We start from the raw sequence: 16,019 nt of genomic DNA, 5'->3' as shown, positions 1-16,019 counted from the left end.
CTTCGTTCCGCGCCTCCACGCTTCCGCGGGAGGCTTCTGCCGGCTTCGCCACGCTGGGAGCGCGCAAGAAATCGCGGCTGCCGCCGCCGCCTCCGACCAGCGAGCCGCCGGTGGAGACGCTCCGCTCGTCGCCGTCGCGCGTGTCGACGATGGTGCAGCAGCAGCAGCAGTAGGAGAGAGAGGGGCGAGGTCGAGCGTAGAGCGCTGTTCCATGAGATTCGGCAGCTGCAGCAGCAGCTGGACACGCTGGAGGAGCGCATGGCGCTGGAGATCAACGAGAAGGAAGTGGCGGCCGCGTCGTCGTTTGAGCTGTGGAAGGAGACGGAGGCGGGGAAGGAGAAGATCGGGAAGCTGAAGAGCTCGATTGTGAGTCGAGGCGTGAGCGAAGAGACGGCGGAAAGCAAGGCGGAGGAAACGTATAAACGGAGGGTTTTGTCGAAGGCCGTGGAGGCGGTGCAGGAGAAGTTTGAGGAAGAGAAGAAGGCTATTGAGGAGGAAATAAGGGAGAAGCAGGCTGCTCTGGAGACTATGGGAAAGTGAGTGTAATTTGTTAGTTGTTTGTTTGTTACTCCTTTTCGATTTTTCCTTTGTTTTTTTTCCGTCTCTGGAAGTAGTCTTCCATGAATAAGGCACACACTCGTTGCTCTAGTTTGGTGTTTTTACTGTGGGCATTCGTGCCTGTCTTGCTGTTGTATGGATTTTATGCCGTGTATTATGCATAGTCAAATATATCTAGCGAGTCGAAGTTGGCCGTTGACTAAACGGAAAGAGGTTGTTGTAAATTCGAATTCTGTTGGCTTTTTTATTGCGTAGCTAACAGATAGAAAATAGAATTACTGCAAAGTACCGAATTCTCTCCGACCCTCATCGTGCCAACATCGTTTTTGATTATTTTTGGTGTTGATCATATAGATTCTCCAATATCCTGTATGCGAATACTCATATTTATATTTGGGAAGGGTATGAGTTTGAAATCCGTTAAACACAGTGCTATTATGATTCCAGTGGCGGTCACTAGTGAAGAAGATGCTTATCTACGCCAGTACATGCAATACGCAATGTTTCCCTCGCGTGTCAATCTCATAACCTTCGAAACGAGCGTTTCTTCCTTTCCGGTTAACACTCTCCGAAGCATCGCAGTCCAAAACTGTCCGTCGACTCACGTTCTCATCACCACAGTCTACACCATTCCCTCGAGTACCTCACGATTTCCCTTTCCATATAGTCGGTCTCTACAGCTCTCTCTTCACCATCCCCGTATCCCTCCTCAACGATCCCCACCGAGCTCTCATCGTTCCCACATTCCCTCTTGGCTTCTCTTTCGTTCCGTGCGATACGTGGTACGACTGCAAAGACTCGTAACGCCGCTTTTGTTGGGTTTGATGATTTCAGCGCTTCCTACTTCGGATCGATCAGCAAGCGATATCTCTTCCACTGCATCAACTGGGGATCCTGCAGAGACACGTACCAAACTCCCAAATACGTTTGATCGAACCGCCGCCATTCCGTGTAGAAATACGTTCCGAACGCGTGGTTTTCGCTGCTCTCTTCGAACTACAGCACTCCGTTAACATGCTGGAACGACGACAACATGAATCCCATCGTGCTCGTCAAGAAATCGAATCTGCTCCCCGACTTCGATCGGCGATTTAATTATGAAGACTCGTCGATGACGGAGTGGGTGATGGAGCTTCGGTATTCGGGCTTTCACTTCCATTTGCTGTCGCATGGATGGTTTTTGGAGGTTTCCAGCTCTACGTAGGAGAGGAGGAAGGAGTGGTATCGTAGAGAGCCGGCAAATGGGAATGTGGGTCTCTCGAGGATTCAGAGAAACAAGTTGACGCCGGCTCATTTGACGCGAGCCATTCAGAGGTCGATTCGGAAGAAGTACAAGAATTTTCATTCTTTGCCGCCGTGTAATTAGGTTAGGATGTGCTATGGCATGAGTTGGTGTTTGTTTGAAATCGAGTGGAAGGGAAACGAAGTGAATGTGTGTAAAAAAAACAAAGGGGTGAAGAACATGGGATAGGGGTATTGTACAGCGTAAATTGAATTGAAAATGGAAATAAAACGAACTGGAAATCACGATCGAAAGCAAAGAACCATTGAAGCGATGAGGTCAAGCTCTGAATTCTCGAAGAACAATCTAGAGTGAAAAGGAGGCGTAATATATATCACTTTCGAAGCTTCCCGTAAATGATCCACGTTCATAACAGGCTCCTTGCTCTTGACTGCAATTTCCTCAGCTTTCTGGGTGAGTCGCTTTACAAACAGAACATAATCTAGATAGACCTAAAAAATCAGAGTAGAGGAATTGGAAATACTGCAGTGATAGCGAGATCGTTGATTCGCAAGTTTTTATGTCTTCTCATAAGCAGCTTACGAATGGAGTTCTTGGGAACCTTTGGCATTACACAAAATCACAAAACTAAAAAAATGTTTAACCAGCCATCTTCTGATGATGAAGAACTATTTTCAGATGATGCGTTACTCTCTCTACACACTGTAATGTTTGTAGATTCCCTGACACTCTTTTTTCATCCAGTACAAAGAAGTCGGCAGTTTCTAAAGAAAAACGGGAGTCATCTGGGAAATCTCTGTTGGATAAAGTTAAAGAATTAGTTGAAAACGAATCCCGGAACTTCGACTATGATTTCACCCTAAAGAATGAGATTGACGAACCCTCTGTAGTCGCCATTTTTGATTTTTAAAGAATAGCAAGATAGCGTGGATATTCCGTATATAAAGGGGCAGTTGGTGTTCAACAGTCTGGAGTTTTCTACCTATTCTATCTCTGTTCCTGTAATCACAGAAAGGGATATTCAAGGAAATCTGTTTTTACGTGACGTCAGAAGCTATTTTGAGGCGGCTTCCACAGGTAGATTATGCTACTTCCCTTTTGTGGGTAGAGTCGCCGGACGCCTTTTACGCGTCGCTTCTTCTCACAGACGTTCTTCAGCGCATTGATGCTTATAAGCGTTTGCCTCAATCCCTCTACACAATGCTTTTCCACGTCGCGGTGTATTCGAGGGATAGTACATCCTCGGCACGCGCCTGTACCTTGTTTTTGGAGCTCTGTGCGAGCCATGCGAATGATGGAGATATCGCAATGTTTTTCCCACTCTCATCGAACTATTTGATCGTTTGGGAACGGCTTTGTACGTGTTTTTTCGTTCTCGTTAGGTAGATTATTCTTCTCTAAAGGGAATCGACTTTCCGCAATTCTTTTCCACGCATTTGCAAACAAAAGAGTATGTGGATTCGGATGGATCCATTCTTCCCGGTTTGTTCGCTCTCTGCTTGATTGATCGTAGAGTTCATTTGTTTGTTTCCTCTCTCTAACTTTCGGCATTATCTTCAAATCTTGTTGTTCACACTTTCTGTCGTTAAGGACTCGACGTACTCTTTGATTGCCTCAATCAATCAATCGCAGATTCTTTTCTTCAGGCCAAATGTTGCAATTGCTGGAACGCTTGTTGATGGTTCTCGTCGAGCCGCGCACATTCATGCTGTATGATCTGATCTGCAATTGTCTTGGAGAGGTTGTGCTGTATTGTGAAGCCCACAACTGGTGCGAGGTGCGAAATGAAAGTGATTTGTAGGTCAATGAAGAACGTTTTGATGAAAGTGTGTTCCAATACGATGATTCGAAACAGCGAAACGTTGGGTTTGTTTTTAATTCGCATTCCTCTGCTCCACCCGCAGCTGGAAGTGCTACGAAGCGTTGCTTCTTATTATACTCTTAATCGCTTAACAGCTTCTTCTTCTGTTTGTGTCCAACACGTTAAAAGAAAAGAAGTTCACTATCACTTGATTCTTCCTGCTCATCTTCCGCTTGCACCTCCGTCTTTTTGCTCTTCTTTGTCGCACTTGCTGCTCCTCGCTTTCGACTCTTTCGCGTCCACAAATCGTCAGAGTTCGCCGTGCTATTGGAATGCATGTGAGGCAGTTTCTTCCACGCTTGGCTGAACGATCGCTTGGTTTTTGCGGAGACCGAATCGTACGTCGCTTCCTTGCATAGCAAAATGCGATCCAACGTTTCGGTCACGTCCTCAGCCGCCAATCCAAACTCGTTCAATCGCTTCACTGCTTCGTCCACATTGTCTTTGTGCAGGGGAGAAATGATTTGCTGATTCAACACTTCGCACACATCCAAAATCAAATCCTTCTTCCGCGACGCGCTCTGCGACAAGAAATGCGACGAAAGCGTTGTGAAAAGCTGCTGGTTCTTTCGCTGCTTCGACAGATTGCCGAAAAAAGCGGGGAATTTTGTCATGACAAACGATCCCGCAGCGAGGGAACACGTTCGAAGAACGGAGGTACTGAGCGATGGGAGCAAACCCCAATTCTATGCGATCACCCAATGAAGGAAGGGATTTACATTTGTTTTGAGAATGGCATTGTTGAGTATTTCAACGTCACAAAGCGAATCGGCTGCGTCCACCATCGCTTCGATCGTCTTTTCGTCTTTGTAGTGTTTGCTGGTGATCGACGGCAGATAGCAGTCTTCGATAATGAGAGGTGTGAGCGAGTAGTCGTTAAAGAAAAGGGAATAGCGGTCTTGGAACGAGTATTTGGATCCTTCTGTGAGGAGTTTTCGAGCGACTTGGAACGCCGTGAGGTTTTCTAACTAGAGGAAATTGGATGAGAGAAAAAGAGAAAGGTACAGTATCGGCTTTCAGAGAAGGGAGTGTGTCACTCATGGAAGAAACGTTTTCCAGTTTGTAATATTGAAGTTTGTTTAAACACTATACATTCATTGCAACACAAAAACAAGCAACTTGGCGCATATCGCCGCCTGACGACTCCACCAACTCCGCCAAATCCGCTTTGGACATCGCGATTTCTTCCTTCTTGCAAATGAATTGAAGACGCGTAATCATCGCGTCCTGAGGCAGTTTTCCAAAGGAACAATCATAGCATTTCCGAGCCAAACTCTGGATCTTTTTGTTGTCACGATCATTGCAAATGCAGATAATCGGAATCATGGAGGCTTCGATCACTTGAATCAATTCGCCGATTCCGCCTCGATCGCCGCCTCCCATTCCATCCACTTCATCCATCACGACGAGGATCTTTGCATTGGCATTACCCACTTTGGGTTTGGATTGCGAATCGGTTTTTGCGGAGGAATGATCGCTGAAGAACTGATGCACGTTTTTCGTTACGATCATATCATTGAAAAAACGCTGAACGGATTTTCGGTTGCGCGTGTCGCTCGCGTTTAACTCGACGATTTCATAGCCACATTCCTTTGCGATAATATGAGCCGAGGTCGTTTTCCCGATTCCTGGAGGACCGCTCAGAAGAACGGCTTTGGCATCGGGATTTTGACTTGTGTGTTTGACTGTGATTCGTTCTACGATCATAACAAGAACATAACAAGACTGTGAATGAACACATCGTCCCACTGCGTCAGCCATTGCTTCACGTTCTCGATGATTCCTTCATTTCCGATGATTTCTTTGATGGAAGACGGCGCGTATTTGACGGTAAACAAATCCGAAGAAACGAAATCGTGATCTTTCATGAGCGTTTCTTCCTTCTGCACAGCGTTTTCCTCTTCGAGCTGCTTCGATTTCAGCTGCTCTGCCTCGCTTGCAGCGCTGGCTTCCGGATTACTCGCACGAATCATTGCGAGAAGCTCGTCTTCATTGATGATTCTCACGTTCTTTTCGACCGCTTTTTTGTACTTGGATCCCTCCGTAATAGGTCGTCCGTCTTCCATCTCAAAGCCTACTACGAGGTAGTTCGTTTTGCCGCTCACCGCGGAGCGTTCGATCCCTCCGTATCGAGAAATCAGCTCTGACATCTCATCGCGAGTTAGAGACTCATTCAGTCCGCTCAGAACAAAAATGATATTCTTCAGACAGTCTGGCTTTCCTACTGGGATGGGCTTAGAGCCATGCTTTGGGGGATCGCGCGGCTCTCCCAGCCATTTGGGGCGGTACGTTCCTGCAACCTTCCGTTTCGTGACTGTCGGGGCCTCTCCTGCATTGCCGCTTCCAGTAGCATCGCCGTCCGCTTTGGCTTTGGCTGTGGCTTTTGAAGGAGCGCGTTTTCTTTTCACCGGATTTTGCTCTTTTTCTGTTTTCCCATCGTCTTTTCTACACTGATAACCAAAGATTATGCGTACAAGGCAAGTTTGATACTTGTCTTAGTAGTAGCTGCTTTTCTTGGGGGCATAGCTTTAACTTGAATAGGCAGTGTGTTTTGAATGAATAACACAGAACGTTGCCCAAATGGATGACGTTGAGGAACAAAAATATGACAATGGATACGATTTGAATCGCATTCTTGATTTTCGAATATAAATACGCTGCTCACAAAATTGTTGAGATGGCTGAAGAAGGACTGCTTAGTGAAGTTTCCACCGATATTTTGCTCACAGAAAACAAAGAACTTGGCCTTAGCGGAGTTTTGTTTGTTGTATGTTCTTTCTGTTGTCTTATCGAGTTCTAGGAAAATGTTGTAACCTTTTGCAAGAAGGAGCGCATTAATATCCCGACGTTATATACGTTGTGCCAAGTTCTTCAAAGGTATTGAGATTGTGTGTGGTGTGTTATTTTCTAGCCGTTTTGTGAGTATGCGAAAGAATATGGAGAGCACGATCAATCTGTTCTTATTAAATATCACAAAGATGAAGGAGGAGATCAACGTTCTGGAACTGTTGATCCAGAAGAAAGTATTGTATTGCATGTCGCCTCCAGTGTAGGAAGCTGCGGAGGAGACCAAGAATTTCTTCAACCTCGCTTCCTTGCTGTTTGTTGAGTCTCGCATTCCTCCCCAAGACAAGTGCTACGTGAAACTCAGTGTAGGATTTTTCGTTTTATGCCAGCAATAGCCTACTGTGATCGTGGAGATGACGTTGGAGGAAGCCTTGAAGTTCTCTCAAGATAAGTTGGCTGCATTGACAAAGAACGAGGAGAAGATTCGCCAGCAATACAACTACTACAGAGACCAGGAGACGATTTTGACATTGAATATGAATCGTTGTTACGCCTATATTCAGAGTGATGTGGGTTGTGAGGGATTTGGTGAATGTGTAGTTGAACAAGTCAAAGTGAGGAGTTTAAGAATAGTAAATCCGTTTGTTCATTTGTTCATTGTCCATTTGTTTGTTGGAAAGGACTTGTTAGGCTATCGCACACAATGACTGTAGTCGCAGTAAAATCGTAAACGTTCTAGTATTTTTTCTATAAATTCTCCATTCAGTTCCTTTTTCACTCCATCATTTGTTTTTATATATATATTTCCCTTCCTTTCCTTTAGTAGAGTGATCTTTATTAACTCATCCTTTGAAGGGAAAACAGGTCCCATATAGTCTAATAGGTTAGGATAGCAGGCTCTCACCCTGCCGATCCGGGTTCGATTCCCGGTGTGGGAATTCTTTTCTTTTTCTCTTCCAAAATAGTTCCCTTTTTTGCGATTCTGAGGTTCTACGTTTCTACGATATTATTGAGTCTTTTGTGTGATGTTTGTGAGAAGATTAGCCGCATTTAAGCCTATGCCATTCGCGAGGATGTTCACCTCGTCCATCAAGGACTATCCTATTGACGGGTTTTTCACTGCTAAGACTTATGCCATTGTGGGAGCTAGCAATAAGAAGGGAACGCTGGGTAACATCATCGCAGAGAATTTTGTGCAGAAATACAAGGGTGATGTTGTGTTTGTGAATCCGAAAGGTATTGTTGCTCTGCGGATTGGATCACTTTGCAGGCGGAGAGCTGTTTGGAAAGAACATTTACAAGTCCGTGAAGGACATTGACCACAAGGTGGAGGGAGCCGTCGTCGTTGTTGCTGCCAAGTTTGCTGTAAACACGGTGAAAGAACTCATGGAGAATGGAGCGAAATGGATCACGATCATTACTGGCGGTTTCAAGGAATCGAAGACCCCTGAAGGTATTGCTGCTCAGGTATGCTTTTAGCAAGTTTTTTTTATATAACGCTTTAGGAGGAGATTGTGCGTTTGGCTAAGGAACATCACTGTCGTATCATCGGACCGAACTGCATGGGAGTATACGATCCGCAGAGCGTCGATACGATGTTTTTGCCGGCCATCGGGTAGTTGTTTTTATGTGTCTCTGATCGCAGCCTTGCCAAGCCCAAATTTGGTCCCGTTGGTGTATTCTCGCAGAGCGGAGCCTTGGGCGTGACGCTGCTGAACGAGCTGGCTGGCCGCACGAATGAAGGCTGGATCTCGAAGTTCATTTCCTTCGGCAACGCGTGCGACGTGGACGAGCTGGACGCTTTGAAGTACTACGCCACGGAGCCGACGATCCAGCAGATCTGGTCGTACCTGGAAGGCTTCCACAACGGCCCCGCGTTCATCAACGCCGTCAAAGAAGCCACGCAGAAGAAGCCGGTTCTGCTCATGAAGGCGAACCGCGGCGCTGCAGGAGCCAAGGCGTCGGCGTCGCATTCGGCTTCGCTGGCGGCGAACGACGCGGTGTGCGACCAGCTTCTGAAGAACGTGGGACGCCGCTCGTTCTGCTCCATTGTAGGCGGGCGTGATTCGCTGCGACGTGTGGAAGGACATGCAGAACATCGGCACGATCATCCGCAACCAGCCGCTCCCGCAGGGCCGCCGTGTGGCCAGTGGCTCGCTTGTGTCCTCCTTGAGGCGTAGTCGTCACCGACGCGGGCGGCATGGGCGTGCTCATCGCGGACGCCGTGGACGCGTACAACCTCCGCCTGGTGGACTTCTCGCCGTCGACGGTGTCCAAGTTCCGCGCGACCTTCCCGCCCTACTACCAGTGCGCCAACCCCATGGATCTGACGGGCTCTGCGAAGACGGAGGACATGCTCAAGGCGGGCAAGCTCGCGCTCGACGACCCCAACATCGACGCGGTCATCATGGGCGTGCAGCCCATCGCGCCCGGCTTCGCCGACCCCGACAAGCTCGCCGAGATCCTCGTCGACCACTTCGGGCCCGGCAAGACGAAGAAGCCCTTCCTGGTGGTGGAGTTCGGCGGAAAGCACAACGACGACCGCATGATGCGGACCATCATGAAGGAGAAGGGAATGGCCGTCTACCCCGGAGCCGAAGAGGCGCTGCGCGCCTTGGACAAGCTCGCCGGCTACACCGAGTACCTCGAGGCGCGCAAGCAGATCACCACGCAGGTAGGATTCCCGCGGAACTGCCATCTAGACCTTCCCGGAGATGGACATCCCCGCGATTACGGGTCTGTTTGACCGGGTGCTGGCGAAGGGACGCAAGACGCTGACCGAGGTGGAGGGCTACGACGTGTTCACGCTCTGCGGAATCAAGACCCCCGCGTACAAGGTGTTTACCCGCGGGACGGAGGCGGCGGACTTCGTGGCGAAGCAGCTGGAGAGCGGGTCGAAGAAGTTCGTGGCGAAGGTGGTGTCTCCGGACGTGGGTCTTCTCGCCCGGGCTAACGTGCAGATCATCCACAAGACGGACGTGGGCGGCGTGGCGCTGAATTTGAAGGACCCCGAGACGGTGCAGCAGACGGTGGAGGCGCTGCACGCGAAGTTCAGCAAGCAGGACGTGGAGTACCACGGCATTATGGTGAGCGAGATGGTGCCGAAGGGACTGGAGATGATGATCGGAGCCAACCGCGACGCGACGTTCGGGCCGATCACGGTGTCTGGATTGGGCGGCGTGCTGGTGGAGGTGCTGAAGGACGTGGTGTTCAACATGTGTCCGGTGAGCGTGGAGGACGCGCAGTTCTCGCTGCGCCATCTGAAGAACACCAAGCTGGTGAACGGGTAGGCCGCGCGAGGAGAGGGCGATGGGGTGTAGCTTCCGAGGCCAGCCCGCGCTGAACAAGCCGCTGTTCGCGCAGTACATCTCGTCGCTGTCGCGGATTATGGAGCAATGCCCGCAGGTGTCGGAGATCGATATCAACCCGCTCATTCAGTCGCACGATGGATCGATGGTGGCTGTGGATTCTGTGTTCCGTTTAAAGAAGTTATAATTTGCGGTGTTTGTTGATAAATGGCAGAAGAAGAAAGAGGGGATATTTGGAAACACGATGCTTCGCCTTGTCAAATGGATCCGTGATCACCCTTGGTCAATTCCATTCGATGAGTTGTGCAACACAAAGCAAATCGACGAAGGGAGTCGTTAAATACTCGTGGATCGCACTGTTTATTGCCATTCTATCCTACTGCTACAACTATGTTTGGACCGCTTGTTTTCTCTTCCTTAGTCAATTCAATTCACTTCGGTGCAATGGATTTTGCGACTCGGACTCCCCACTGCAAGCATTCTGACCATTTTGTGCACTCTCTGAGGTTCGCTCATTTCTAGAGCCTTGGGATCATATCGCGTCATTCCATCGATTCGGTGGTCGTGTAATCCTTGGGAGCGTGTGTGATGGGTAGTTTATCCTGTAACCCCACCTCATCCAGAATCCCTAACCTACTGCGGACACTTCGATATTCAGGAAATCAAGCGCTCCGCACCCTGGGTACCCGTTGTGATCGTGATGATTGTCAATCGGTATTGAGGCGTAGTCCATGAACTACATCCTTATCTTTCTCTGGGTATCCTTCTTCAGCATCGTTTTCTGGGATCCACGTAGGGTTGGTCGCTCTTGTTGTCAACCAGGCGAATCTTCAGGGCTTTGGTTCTTATTTTGCTACGCTGTCTTTATCACATGCTTTGTAGCATTTCTATTCCTAACCAACCTATTTCGAAGGAAGATGGAGCCATCTCTGTTCTATATGTCCTGTAACCTTATCACTCTATTCTTCTGTGGGATCGTCACATCCTCTATGAACAATCTCACTCACTATCTACACAAGAAAGGTCCTCCCCTGTTCGATATCGGCTTTTTTCTCATCCCTGAAATCCCGCTTCAATATGCGGAGACTTCCGATTGTATTCTGGTGGGATATATCATGATCTGCGTGCTGCGAAGTCTGTTTCTACACCCTGCTGTGCGAAACAAAATGTGGGCAGACTTTGGAAGGATCTCGAGCATCATGATTCTCTGCAAGGTACATTATTTCTTTTACTTGGAATCGATTTCAGGGATTTATGGGATGGTGGACCCTTCTTCCAGGTCCTGCGCCTCACTGCCGACCTGGTTCCCCCAATTACGCTCCCAAGTCAATCAAAAACATCTTTATCAACCAAGGCACCATGTTCGGCCACGCTCTGAACTGCGGCGATCTGATTTTTAGCGGACACACAGGTTTTCTAGTGATCGTCATGTTGCTTTCGGAGGAGCTCTGGAAAGCAAGCAAACCGCAAGTAATAAAACTGTGGAGAGTGTTTACCGTAACAACGCTCATCCTGTTTTCCATTTTCTGCATCGCAGCTAGAAAGCACTATTCAGGTAGTGTTTTGCAGGTGTAAAAAAAACTGTAGTGGATATCGCATGCGCCTACTTGGTCGCTTTTCTCATCTTTTCCTCCTTTCGTCTTAGCTGGATTCCCTCCCATCTCTTGTTTCCAGCCACACGGACAGTTGTACTTCATACGTCCGTGTCTGGAGCCGATACGACCAAATCGGACACGATAATCGTCTCCGAAGAACAAACTAGACCTCATGTCCACTGGATGTCTGCAGAGAGTGTATCCAACGAACAGTTTGCATCCTAATTGTCCCATTAGTATTTTAACCCTATTTGTTGAAACAATGCTATTTGGCTGAGAAACGAAAAATCGGCCCTATTTTTGTCTTTTTCAAGTTGGGAATCGTTCGTAGATTTCGATTAACATGGCTTCGAGTGTGCCTATCAAACTGCTGCATGAAGGAGAGGGAAATACAGTGATCGTAGAACTCACAAATGGCGAGAAGTACCGAGGACACTTGGTGAGAGCCGAGGATAACATGAACTGCCAATTAACGAACGTGACGATGCGAGCGCGAGATGGAAAGCTGTCGAAGCTGGAGAACGTCTACATCCGTGGTAGCCGTGTGCGATACGTCGTTCTCCCTGATATCTTGAAACAGTCCCCGATGTTCCAGAAGGTACAGCAGCTTAAGGAAGCGAAGGAAAGTGTTGAGCGCGAGAAGAACAAATTGAAGGGAAGTAGGGTATTGATCATTTCTCTAATCTTTTCTAGTTTATAAATAAGCTGTTGGTTTGTAAAAGTACATTGCATTTGTTTATTTCCAACAAACTCTCCAATTAAATCATATTCTCTGACAAATGGACCTTCTCCACCATTCCGTTTTGCTTGTTCTTTAGTAGTATACAATCTCTGTGCATCAGCCCATTTCCTCTCTCTCTCTCCTACCCTTCGATATCGCAACACGTATAGTGATAGATCTCCGAATCGTTCACCTTCACCATGGCGGCCGTCCCCAGCGGTTTCCCGCACTTCGCACACAATGTGTTCTCGTCGATCTGCGTTCCCTTCATTCTGGACACTGCCACGATATGCTGGTTCTACGCCTCATCCCTTCCTCTCTCGCCTGCCTCCGCGTAGTCCGACATGGTCAGATTGAATTTCATGCGCGTGTTGTACATGCTCTCCGTCGAGGCGTTCACTGCCTGCACCGTAAACGGGTACAGCAGCTGAAACGGCGTGTCCTCGGGGAACTCATCCAGCACAAACTCCGCATCCAGATGATCGTGGAATCGGTCCAGAACCGCGAAAACTTCGTCCTTGTAATCGACGTCGCTTCCCGCGGGGGGATGCAGCATTCTACGCTCCACGCTTCTTCCCTCGCCTACACGTGCACCAGCGCGTGATACACGCGATAATCGCGGGAATCCGGCAATTCGCAGACCTCCGCGCAGTACCGGAACGCGGTTTCCACGTTTCGCAGCGAGTATAACAGGATTGTTAGCGCCTGCTCGTGTTCGTGTAACCGCGACAACACGATGCACCGCTCTTCCAGCATCTTCCCCGCGGGGAGCGCATCGAGGAGTTTCGCTGGGTCGTAGGAGGCGTTTCGGCGAAGCAGCGCGCGGAGTTCCGCGGTGTACTGCGCGATAACCGCGGGATCGGCGATGTTTTGGCGGGAAACTTCTTCGTTTTGAATCGGGCGGGAAACTTCTTCGTGTTCCTCCTCCTCCTGTTTGTGTTCCCGCGGACCTTCGTTTTGGCGGCAAACTTCTTCGGCCTCGTTGATAGTTTCGATGTACAGCAGCGCCAGAATCTGCGCGAGATTGTGATCCTCGGGGAGCCGCAGCGCCCCGGTTCCCGCGGGGATGTGCGGCGTCACAACGCGTAGATACTGAATGGGGAGCGCGTTTCGCCGGTAAGCGGAGGGCTCGCGCCGCGTGAGCGCGCGCAGATGCTGCGCGGTGTGGTAAATGTTGAGATGGCCGATGACGCCCTTGTCATCGACGAAGCAGCGAAGCACGAGCGCGGGGTCCTCCTCGTAGATCTTCTCGCTGCACTTGAAGACGAGGTCCTCGTCGATGGCCTCGAGTCCGAACAGCACGTGCGTGAGGATGCGCAGCAGCTGCGAGCGCTCGGGCGACGCCTCGCGGTACTGCTGCATCTGGAAGAGCACGACCTCGACGGCCTAGACGTGGAGCGGAGCGCCAACGCCAACGCGTTTGAACTGCTGCTTGCCCTCGAAGAGGTAGAGCAGCGTGAACGTGAAGACCAGCCGCGACTTCTCGGTCATCGCGGTCTTGATGGACTGCACCAGCCGCTCCTCGATCAGCGCTACGTCGCAGTAGTTCGCGCCCAGCAGGAAGGCTTTCAGCTCGTCCGCCGCCTGCAGCGCGATCAGCGCGAACACCAGCGCCGTGTCCACGCGCGTGAGCGTTTCGTTGGAGGCGGGCATGGCCTCGCGGACGTGCCGGAGATACCGCACGAGCGCCTCGTAGGCGTGTCGTCGCGCAGCGACGGACATGAGAGGAACCGCGATGGCGCGCGTGGAGGCGGGGGGCGGGGAGAACTGGAGGTCCTTGTAGAGAAAGAGAACGTCCTCGACGGAGCAGCAGCTGTCCTGGAAGTGCTGGATGGCCTCGTCGAAGCGGCTCTGGGCGAAGAAGAAAAGCGCGGCATCGAAGTGGAGCTGGTGGACGACGTCGCTGTCGAGATCGTGGTTGATGGCGACGGAGAGCGCCTGGTCGTAGAGAGGCGGGTTTTGCTGCGTGAGGAATTGGATCTGGTCTTCGGGAGCGAGCAAACCGAGCTGGTAGACGTTGTGCGAGGAGTAGAAGAGGAAAGGCGAGGCGGCGAAGTCGTCGTTGGGGACGATAGCGAAGCGGCCTTGCAGCGGAATGCGCTGAATGCGCCGCAGATCGACGAGATTGTACACGTAGAGGTAGTTGCTCACCAGCACGAAGCAGTACGGAAACAGAGCGAGGAGCTGCGTGGGCTGCGTGGTGATGCGGAGAAGCGAGTCTTCCTAGCGGGGAGAAAAACCGCGGGGAACTACCGGGAAAAGAGGCATGCCTTGCTTGTCGAGGATGCGGATGGTGTTGTCGCTGTCGAGGAGGAGGACTTGAGGATGCGCGGTGAGCGAGATGGAGAGCATGCAGGTTTTGGATTTCACGCATTTGGTGAGAACGGATTTGGTGATGGCGCATGTCTCCACATCTTGGATGTAGTACGCGATACGGCAGCCGACGAAGAGGGAGGAGTCCAGCCAGCCCATGCAGCGAGGCGTTTCTATCGAAATAGCGCGAGTGGGCGAAAAGAAAACCTTTTGAGGGAATGTAGCTGGTGAAGCGGAACGAGTTGGAAACTGGGCTGAAGGAGAAGATGAGCGTTTTCTTCGTGACGCCAATGCAGAGTTTGGAGCAGTCGAGCTTCAGAGCCATACAAAGACTGTTTTTCGTATCGGGGAGTAGTATCTTTGTGTTCATATCATTCACATCGATGCACTGAGGATATAAGATGCACAACGAAACCTACATAAACACCTTCGGAGGTCCTGCACAAGAGAAGTTGATGCACTGTGTCGACAAGCATCTCTTCTGCCGCAGACCGACATCCAAAATAGTTCTCGTGGATTCTGGGTTCAGAAACCTTTGTTTCTCCATTCTCTACAAACATGAGCGGATCCGTCCAGAAGACACCTTTTCGAATTGTGTACACAAGGAGTTTATCTCCCCGGCCAGATACATAGACAAAGTTGCGGAAGCTAGCTACCGACGTAATATTCACCTCCACATCTTTGAGAAGTAATTCTGTTTTCACCGTGTTCTTCTCCATATCAATTTGAAATTCAAAAATTGTGTTTTCTGCATCACCCTTCCTGTTCTCTCTCTTCCCCCATTCGTTGCACGTTTCCAACAAACTGCAAACAAAAAATAGACAAAAATCTTTTCAAAAACAGAATGTTCTCAGCAAACCCCTAAAGCTCTTCGTTCATCTCCATCGTCTTTATATCCTGCTGCTCCTGGAAATCCTCTATCGCGTGACGATAGCTGTAATTCTGAATCTGCACTCGCAATCCTCGCCACTCCCTTACTCGCTTATACTCCTTCTTCGAACATGCATGCGCGATGTCCACGCAAAGACTCTTCTCCACGTTTTCCTTCGATCCGTCTGCGAATTTTTGCAGCACGCCGATAATTTGATCGTCATAATCCGACACCAACTCCTCGCACAATGTACCGATCTTGCTGGGGTCTAGCTGTGAATTGCATTCAACGAACAAAAACGCGAATAATAAAAAGGAATGCGCTCGCAGGTGGATTCCAGCATCGAGTCGAAGAACATGCCGCGAGCGATGTACTTGCGCGAGGCACGACGCGTTTGGAATTCGAAGAGACGAGCGATGTTGACACAGTTTTCGCAGCGAGAATTGACGGAACGAGCGTCCAGATTGAGATAGCGAATGGTACAGAGACGATTCAGTCCCATGCAAACAACACGCGTGAGGTCTGACAAAATGAAAGAATGGAAAAAGCAGAGAAACAATTCATAATGTCGGTATCGACTTCATTGTTCTTGTCGACCAAGATATGAGCGATCTCCGTGCCTGAGGTTTTGACGATTTCATCGCACGCCTTGCGAATACTGGGCTTGTAGCTAGACATTATCCATCTGTACCAACCCTACCGAATCCAGATATCCACATTTTTGCAACGTTTTGCAAATCTACCCATGAGTGAAATCGAATC

The 16,019-nt window shown here is 49.6% G+C and overlaps 8 protein-coding genes; 5 read left to right on the top strand and 3 right to left on the bottom strand.

The window, feature by feature from the left end:
- Positions 1-258: 258 nt before the first annotated feature.
- GSBLH_T00001212001 (uncharacterized protein) lies at positions 259-551 on the top strand (the record flags this gene model as incomplete). XM_013039576.1 has 1 exon in its annotated part: positions 259-551. The coding sequence occupies one exon, from the start codon at positions 259-261 to the stop codon at positions 538-540; it is 282 nt and encodes a 93-aa protein (XP_012895030.1). The 3' UTR covers positions 541-551.
- A 4,197-nt stretch (positions 552-4,748) lies between these two features.
- Positions 4,749-5,812, bottom strand: GSBLH_T00001211001 (uncharacterized protein; the record flags this gene model as incomplete). The annotated part of the gene is made up of 2 exons (XM_013039575.1): positions 4,749-5,359; positions 5,389-5,812. The coding sequence occupies 2 exons, from the start codon at positions 5,810-5,812 to the stop codon at positions 4,749-4,751; spliced, it is 1,035 nt and encodes a 344-aa protein (XP_012895029.1).
- Positions 5,813-6,339: 527 nt separating this feature from the next.
- On the top strand, positions 6,340-7,067 carry GSBLH_T00006220001 (uncharacterized protein; the record flags this gene model as incomplete). The annotated part of the gene is made up of 6 exons (XM_013039574.1): positions 6,340-6,429; positions 6,463-6,539; positions 6,574-6,685; positions 6,716-6,814; positions 6,845-7,018; positions 7,050-7,067. The coding sequence occupies 6 exons, from the start codon at positions 6,340-6,342 to the stop codon at positions 7,065-7,067; spliced, it is 570 nt and encodes a 189-aa protein (XP_012895028.1).
- A 407-nt stretch (positions 7,068-7,474) lies between these two features.
- Positions 7,475-9,944, top strand: GSBLH_T00001210001 (Acetyl CoA synthetase subunit ?; the record flags this gene model as incomplete). The annotated part of the gene is made up of 9 exons (XM_013039573.1): positions 7,475-7,685; positions 7,720-7,916; positions 7,955-8,064; positions 8,095-8,473; positions 8,505-8,598; positions 8,630-9,123; positions 9,152-9,379; positions 9,410-9,735; positions 9,770-9,944. The coding sequence occupies 9 exons, from the start codon at positions 7,475-7,477 to the stop codon at positions 9,942-9,944; spliced, it is 2,214 nt and encodes a 737-aa protein (XP_012895027.1).
- A 544-nt stretch (positions 9,945-10,488) lies between these two features.
- On the top strand, positions 10,489-11,577 carry GSBLH_T00001209001 (uncharacterized protein; the record flags this gene model as incomplete). Its single annotated transcript, XM_013039572.1, has 3 exons — positions 10,489-10,971; positions 11,006-11,312; positions 11,345-11,577. The coding sequence occupies 3 exons, from the start codon at positions 10,489-10,491 to the stop codon at positions 11,575-11,577; spliced, it is 1,023 nt and encodes a 340-aa protein (XP_012895026.1).
- Positions 11,578-11,695: 118 nt separating this feature from the next.
- GSBLH_T00001208001 (uncharacterized protein) lies at positions 11,696-12,081 on the top strand (the record flags this gene model as incomplete). XM_013039571.1 has 2 exons in its annotated part: positions 11,696-12,011; positions 12,046-12,081. The coding sequence occupies 2 exons, from the start codon at positions 11,696-11,698 to the stop codon at positions 12,054-12,056; spliced, it is 327 nt and encodes a 108-aa protein (XP_012895025.1). The 3' UTR covers positions 12,057-12,081.
- Positions 12,082-12,371: 290 nt separating this feature from the next.
- GSBLH_T00007004001 (uncharacterized protein) lies at positions 12,372-14,545 on the bottom strand (the record flags this gene model as incomplete). Its single annotated transcript, XM_013039570.1, has 4 exons — positions 12,372-12,630; positions 12,660-13,459; positions 13,490-14,296; positions 14,327-14,545. 4 exons carry the CDS (start codon positions 14,543-14,545, stop codon positions 12,372-12,374), a joined length of 2,085 nt encoding a protein of 694 aa, XP_012895024.1.
- Positions 14,546-15,525: 980 nt separating this feature from the next.
- Positions 15,526-15,935, bottom strand: GSBLH_T00001207001 (uncharacterized protein; the record flags this gene model as incomplete). The annotated part of the gene is made up of 2 exons (XM_013039569.1): positions 15,526-15,779; positions 15,815-15,935. The coding sequence occupies 2 exons, from the start codon at positions 15,933-15,935 to the stop codon at positions 15,526-15,528; spliced, it is 375 nt and encodes a 124-aa protein (XP_012895023.1).
- Positions 15,936-16,019: the final 84 nt, after the last annotated feature.

This window comes from Blastocystis hominis (genome assembly GCF_000151665.1).
Source record: "Blastocystis hominis, Singapore isolate B (sub-type 7) whole genome shotgun sequence assembly, scaffold_1".
NCBI lineage: Eukaryota > Bigyra > Opalinata > Blastocystidae > Blastocystis > Blastocystis hominis.
Note: the sequence above shows the minus strand (reverse complement) of the source record. Positions and strands in the feature narration are given on the sequence as shown.